Source organism: Nicotiana sylvestris, chromosome 11 (genome assembly GCF_000393655.2).
Source record: "Nicotiana sylvestris chromosome 11, ASM39365v2, whole genome shotgun sequence".
Lineage (NCBI taxonomy): Eukaryota > Viridiplantae > Streptophyta > Magnoliopsida > Solanales > Solanaceae > Nicotiana > Nicotiana sylvestris.
Genome location: NC_091067.1, coordinates 45,290,029 through 45,297,307, shown reverse-complemented (window position 1 = coordinate 45,297,307; position 7,279 = coordinate 45,290,029). Strand labels below are relative to the sequence as shown.

General features: G+C 35.9%; 2 protein-coding genes across 2 annotated transcripts; both read right to left on the bottom strand.

The window, feature by feature from the left end:
• Positions 1 to 254: 254 nt before the first annotated feature.
• On the bottom strand, positions 255 to 824 carry LOC138880996 (uncharacterized). The gene has a single exon (XM_070161183.1). It carries the CDS (start codon positions 822 to 824, stop codon positions 255 to 257), a length of 570 nt encoding a protein of 189 aa, XP_070017284.1.
• A 1,536-nt stretch (positions 825 to 2,360) lies between these two features.
• LOC104234769 (pectinesterase/pectinesterase inhibitor PPE8B-like) lies at positions 2,361 to 7,024 on the bottom strand. Its single transcript, XM_009788404.2, has 3 exons — positions 6,449 to 7,024; positions 4,635 to 5,234; positions 2,361 to 3,300 (listed from the first exon to the last, which is right to left on the bottom strand). Exons 1-3 carry the CDS (start codon positions 6,762 to 6,764, stop codon positions 2,603 to 2,605), a joined length of 1,614 nt encoding a protein of 537 aa, XP_009786706.1. The 5' UTR covers positions 6,765 to 7,024; the 3' UTR covers positions 2,361 to 2,602.
• Between the last annotated feature and the right edge of the window lie 255 nt (positions 7,025 to 7,279).

Below are 7,279 nucleotides of genomic sequence, written 5' to 3'. Positions count from 1 at the left end.
TTCTTCTAAAGACCGAATGGCTGGCGGAAATAGTGTATCACTGGTCAAATACGTTACTAAATATTGGAACGAAGCAAATTCAAATATTGTCTAAACAAATATGAAAACTATATTTAATCAAAATGAACTAACACTATTTCATAAACCAAATAATACTAATCGATACTAATGACTACTACTCATGTAAAAAACTATAATTACATGATATTTATTCACTAACTACTATGAATAGGCAAAAATAAAAATTAAACTACTCAATCATCTTTAACCACGGATCCATCACCGATCAAGTGGTCTATTTTCCCATCAAGGCGCTCAAAGAAGTCTGCCACATCCAAGTGGGTGATGTCAAAATCATTGTCAGAGACAAAATTAGCTTCAGGGCCTTTGTTCTTTAGAGATGCTTGATAAAGCTCAACCCAATATCTTGGTACACGACGAATATTTGCCCAATGCCCTTTTCCACCACAACGATAGCATTCAGTTTCTGAACCATTTGCCTTTGGCCTCTCATCTTTCTCTTTCCACTTTTGGTGGTTATTTTTCTCTCGGGGGTGATTAACACCAGAAAAATTTCTTCCTTGTCCACGGCCACGGCCACGGCCATGACCACGACCACGACCACGAATAGAGTCACGACCTTTTCCACGCTTAGCATAACGGGAATACACCTCATCCACTTCAGGCAATGGTGTAGACCCAGTGGGTCGATTTTTGTAATTTTTCATGAGCAAGTCGTTATTTCGCTCAGCCACAAGGAGAAGAGAAATCAACTCAGAGTACTTCTTGAAGCCTTTCTCTCTGTATTGCTGTTGCAAGACCATATTGGAGGCATGAAACGTTGTGAACGTTTTTTCAAGCATATCATAATTAGTGATAGTATCTCCACAAAGTTTCAATTTAGAAGTAGTTCTGAACATTGCAGAATTATATTCAGAAATAGACTTAAAGTGAGCCTCAGATGAGCCCAAACATATCGTGCTTGTGGAAGAGTGACCAACTTTAAGTTGTCATATCTTTCCCTTAAGCCATTCCACAAAATAAGTGGATCTTTAACTGTGAGATATTCTATTTTCAACCCCTCATCAAGGTGATGACGCAAGAAAATCAAGGCCTTAGCACAGTCTTGGGTGGATGCTTTAGTTTTGTCTTTAATGACGTCTCCAAGACCCATTGCATCTAAATGGATTTCAGCATCCAACACCCATATCATATAGTTCTTGCCCGAAATTTCAAGGGCAACGAACTTTCTTTTCATAATATCAGTCATAATTAAAAGAGGAGAAAAGTGTTACCTTAATCTTCTTGAGACGGTAGAGTCCCGTGCTGATAACGTGTTATAAAACAATAAAAGTAGAAGAACAATATTGCAGAGAAAGAGAGAGAGAGAGAGGAAATTCTTATTGAATTTTGGGATGATTTACAATGGGGTAAGACCCTTCTATTTATAGGGGGGAAAATGACTTAACCACAAAGTAAAACTCTCAACAAGATAGACATTCACTCTAAATAGAATTCTATTCATAACATTTGCAACTTTTTTTAGACCATTTTTCGATTGAATTTTTTTTTACCATTCCTCGATTAGACCATCACCATCATTGAAACTTTTTTGGCTCCACACATGGATTGAAATTATATTATTGGAGAGAAGCTTGAAGAATACTAGCAAGTAACAATTTGATGAGTTAATAAGCATTGAACGTTTTATATTATTTTTTTCTTATCTTATAATTCTGTTATTGTCCATCTCTATTATACTAATGTGAATTACTTTTCTAAACAATCAATAATATCTTTTCCTACTTTTTGATATATTTAATTATTATCACTAAGCATAACAAGATGATTACTTTTCATGCTCTTGTCAACTGAAAAAGTTAATAGTGAGAAATGGTCTTAAAAAAGTTTCAATCGAGAAATGGTCTAAAAAAAAAAGTTTCAAAAAAATTGTTAAACAAAGTTCTTTTTTCATATCTGAAAAAAAAAAGAATTTATAAGTTAGCATATTTTTCCAACTCAAATAGGAGTATATGTTTTAGCTCTGAAATTCATGTGCCGGTCGGAAGGAAAAGAACATTTAGCTTTTTAAATGCGTATATTTTCTTACCATTTTGATTATTATGTTATTACTTATTTTTGTCCTTAGTTAGGCATATTAAATTGACTTTTAAATTGCCTTTTTTAGTTTTATCTTCAAAGCAAACAAATGAGACCCATAAATCCACTTGTCAAGTAATCATGGGCCTCACATAAGTATGACGTGGAATGTGAGACACAAATTAAAATTTCTCATAAAGAACAAGCGTTATAGAGAGGTTAGGTTAATATACACGATCTATTAAAATGTGGAAGTAAAATGGATAAAGGTATACAGTGGATGATTAAATAGAAAGGAATCATCAGTGTAAACTGTCTCAAGTACAAATCCACCAAAAGCCCCAAAAGCAACCAACAATGAACAAAAGATAGATGGATATATATCAGTAGAGAAACAATTGATGTGGTAACCAAAAAAACAAAACGAAAAAAGAGGAAGCAAGGGAGATATATGGATATGGATATTGGTAACTTTGTCCCAATACAGGCCAGCTAAGATCAATTAAACCGCTAGACCAGCAGTGTACTTAACTCCAGTAGAAGGCAACCATGAGTTACCCAAAATGAACTGAGCCACTGTGAAATTATTTGCCTGCGATGAATCATTGAGTAGATGATAACCAGGCCAATTGACTCTAGCGCCTAAGCCCGCACCGGGCCCGTAATTTTGATACTCGGCGTAGTACAATGTGTCAAGTGATATATTACCGTTCCACTCTAACCAGCCCTGTGGTTTAATTACATTACTCATGTATGATTGCATGATTACAGTGCGCGAATATGCCTTCCACGGCCTACCAAGGAATGTTTGTGTAGAGTTAAGTGAAGCTAATAGATCTGGTTCGCCAGATATATTAGAGAATTGGATGGAGAAGCCTGTCGTTTCAGCAGCTTCTTTTCGGCCTTGGGCTGTGATGGTGTTCTTTTGTTCAGGTAGTCCCTTTCGGGCTAATATTTGACAATTTTGGAAGACGACCGTGCCATCTCCGAATATGAAGTCTACCGTGCCAGTAATTACGCAGTTTCGGTAGAATTGGCGCATAGAATGGGCGTAGAGAGTGTCCTGGTAGCCCCTCAACGCGCATCTGAACAACACAGACAAGTCTGAGTCAGAGCGAAATGCAACGGCTTGGTGCTTTTGGGGTCCTGCTGTGTTCTCAAATGTCATGTCCCGTGCAATGAATCCTTGACCTTTCACAGCTGCATACATATGAACACCGACATTGTAATAAGTGTACGTAACTTGGATGAATCAAATCATTCTCTAACTTTGTTTTCGTCTTATATATGTTGCTAGTGTGTGCGCGCGTGTTGATCCTTTTATCTTTGACCGTGTAAAACGTGAAAGCTGCCAATTTTATTTGCCAATCTGGTACATAGATATCTTTCAGACTCAAAACTCTCAATCTCAAGAATGGCCCATTTTCATGATAATCAAATCAAATGCAAAAATCATATCATTTGTTTATGTTTCCTTTTATGTGAAAAGCTATACTATTTGAGGAATCAAATAAGCTTTCTTTGATTGTAACTTTTTTAGTTCTTTTTAAAATATTTTAATTGATTAACTATACTAAGTAAATATTTTTAAAATATATAAATTTTATTTTAAAAGAATATAAGAATCTTTGCCCGAATTTTGATGTTTTGGCCCTTGTACTCCAAGTCATTTCATATAAAATGGGATAGACAGAGTAGAATAGCTAGTAACATGAAATAATTCTAATATTTTTAATGAATTTAGGTGGGAGATGGACAGGCAGTGGGAGGACAAAAAATTAATTGCAATCTAATTATAATGAAGTAGTAAAGTAGGTCGGGTAGGAGATAAGGAAATGGAAACATAGGGTGGGCACGATGATAATTAGATCTTGCACCACTAACACAATAAGGTACCAGGTAGCAGCTACACGAGCTACTACTCAATTCTTTTGCTTTTTTCTTCTTTCTTTTGGCCCTTCTTTTTTCTTTTCAATTTTTAATGTCAGCTCATTTTTTTAAAAGAAAAAAATCCAATCTTTATCAACCAGCAATGTTATTATTAGCTATTTTAGCCCCTCTTCACAAGGAGTTTTCTTCATAGTGAGTCAGCCAACCATGACTAAAGGTTGGATCCTATAATAAATTACACATCCTATTACCAATGGTTAGAATGAAAAAAGTGAAAGCTCATCCAATTTTTACTGTAAACTGTACTAACTGCACTACATGTTAGTTCCTCTCAAACAGTCAGTTCACTTGCCTAGCGTGGATCCACAGCAGATATTTTTTTATAAACAAAAAACTTCTCTATATATAAATATTTTTTAATCTTTTCGTGATATGGACATCTTGCAGTCTGATCGTTATGGGGTCCCAAATCCATTACCGAATTGTAGTACTGTTAGTAATTGTCAATCTATGACACGATTGATCAATTTACAGACATACCTTATGGGCCATCTTTAAATGCAGATATATAGTTGCATTTGAAATATATATTAGTCCACGTGGATTAAGATAAGATAATAAATGGAATCAAATTAAATACTTACCAAATGTTGCAGATCTGTAAGTGGTCCATCCATCAATAAAATTTCTATTCCCAGAAATAACAGTAACATCTATTCCGTCACCGATCATCAATATGTTCCATTTCTTCTTGCTGATTTCCACATACTCGTTATAAATACCTTTCTTGATATGTATCACAAATCTCTTGGTACTCAATTCTGGTGCTGCTGATATAGCATCTTTAATACGAGTAAAATTACCCGTTCCATCTAGAGCTACTACAACGTCCGCAACAACACCTGTAGTGGGAGCTGACTGCAACAACCGTCTATCTTTTCGGTTAAGCCAGGAAGGGAATGAGTTGTCGTCTCCTTTGTTTGACGTTAGCCTCCTCTCTCGGGACCATTGCCATGGTTTTCCACGTCCGTCATTAGCCCTGGGGGCGTTTTTAGGGACGGGGCGGACCATGTAAAGAATGTCACGGACTAATGTAGTGACTTGGTTAAGGCTTCCCGCAACCAAATTCTTGACAATTCCGTTTGTTCCATCAAATCCATCTATGCATGTGTCTTGATTAATAAGTGCTCCGCTCAAATAATTCCTCAAATCTGCACTTAAATTGCCTGTGCTGTTGTTTTTCCCTGTTGATCATCATACCACCGTGTTATCAAAATGTTCAATGGACTATTATGCTTCTAAATTAATAAATAAATTAGTCAGCTTTTTGATTTTCTGAAAGTCAATTATTCAATTCATTTGACATTTCTTTATTATACGTGCTCCTAATATAAAATTAAAGTTCCCATCACAGCAGCTTTACACTAACTCTTGCAAACTGTTGGACCAAGCCTCTCCGACATTTATTTTTCACAAGAGTACTATCCTAGGATTCTTGGATAGTGGAATATGATATTAAAGTAAAGATAAGGCTGACCCCAATAGATTTGAATATTATGTAAAACTTATAACAGATCTCAATCACCTTTTGATGATAGAAGATGAACGTAACACGTTTTGAGAAGTATGCACATTTTCTTTCAGGAAAAACTAGTAAAATTCTGAACAAGCTAGACAGTTGTTTTGGAACGCTGGAAGCGCTTTGCTGTACTTTCTTCGTATAAGCAGGAGAGTTTAAGTTATGTGCACTATATATGGTATATTAAAAGATTTAAACAATGAAGTGTTAAAAGTTACTCCTACTAATTACAAGTAAAGCTCTATAATAAACATTAGTAATTAGTACTAATTTATTATCATAGGTTAAACTACATGTGCAATTTTTTTACACTACCCGTGTATAAAATTTAAATCCTAAGAATAGATAAGAGAACTTCCTTAGACACTTATGCGAAGTTACGTAGTTAACCTAGAAGAATATACTTATGACTACTATTTACTCCACTATTTAAGAGAAACAAAACCTGGCCTATTTTAGCAAAAGGCAAAAGAGTATAATACAGAGGATTAATTGGAGCAAGAAACTTCATACTCGGGGGGAGGTCCAACTCAAAAGTGTTCAGCTTTTAGTACTCCAATAAAGAGTAAAAAAGGCCGAAAAGAAAAAGAACAAAAAAATCTATTGAATTAAAGTAAAGAGCAGATAAAGCGAGTATCTCAAAAAGAAAAGATAATTAACTATAATAAAGCTTTTCGGAAGGAACAGATAAAAAGATCACTCAAAAAAAGCAAATTAAAGTTATGGTCCAGCAGGCCACTATGATAACAGGGGCGTATCTAGTGTATAGCTCGATGTACATATTAGTATTAATCTAGAATCCGATAATTTAAAAGATTAAAATTTTGAACTGCTTCGCCAGAGTATGTTAGTGGTAACGCAGTAGATTTATATACATACCTTTGGGATTCTGAGAAGCAGTGAGAGTCCAAGTAAGTTCATCTGCAGAGAGGTCCAACAGATCAAGGCAATCAGAAATGGCATTCGAAAGTCGAAAATCACCAAAGAAGCTGACGAATTTCGACACAATAGAAGTGACTTGACGGACAGTGTCAATGGTAGACTTAACAGAGCCCACAAACTCCGAAGCTGGCACCTTTAAACACTCTGAGTGAAGAAAACTTAAATCCTCCGCCCTACATCTCACCAAATTAGGATAACCTACACATAAAAGTAGAAGAAGCACTCCACAAAATGAAGGCAAAGAAGTACCCATAATTACTCACTTTAATTATAGAGCATGCACGTAATTTGGCTATATGAAGTAGATAAAAAGAAAATCAAGATACCAAAATTTTGGAGGGACAAGTGTTGAAAATGTAGTGGTAATTAAATGAATAGGAGTACTAGGGATAAATTAAGGAAAGATATAGGAGGGGGGAGAGAGATGAGAATTGAATGGTGTTGTTAGGAAACAGGTGAGAGCATTGAAGAAGGGGAAGAGAACGTGCATGGGTTTAAGAGTAGGGAACTTCCCACCTCTCTCTGTTGACCTATTTATATACAGTTACAGGGGAGGGGAGGGGAGGGGAGGGGAGGGGAGGCTCTACGAATTTTGTGGGCGAGGTGTGTCGGCGGCCACATTAGTTAACATGTCACTGCGACAGACCATATGATCAGTGATCTTTTAAGAGCTTATATGATATTTCTCAAAGTCTTCATTGGATGTGACAACTCCCATTTGACGGTGAACGTAACCATTTTTGCCTTTTATTTGTGGTTGGCCTTGGG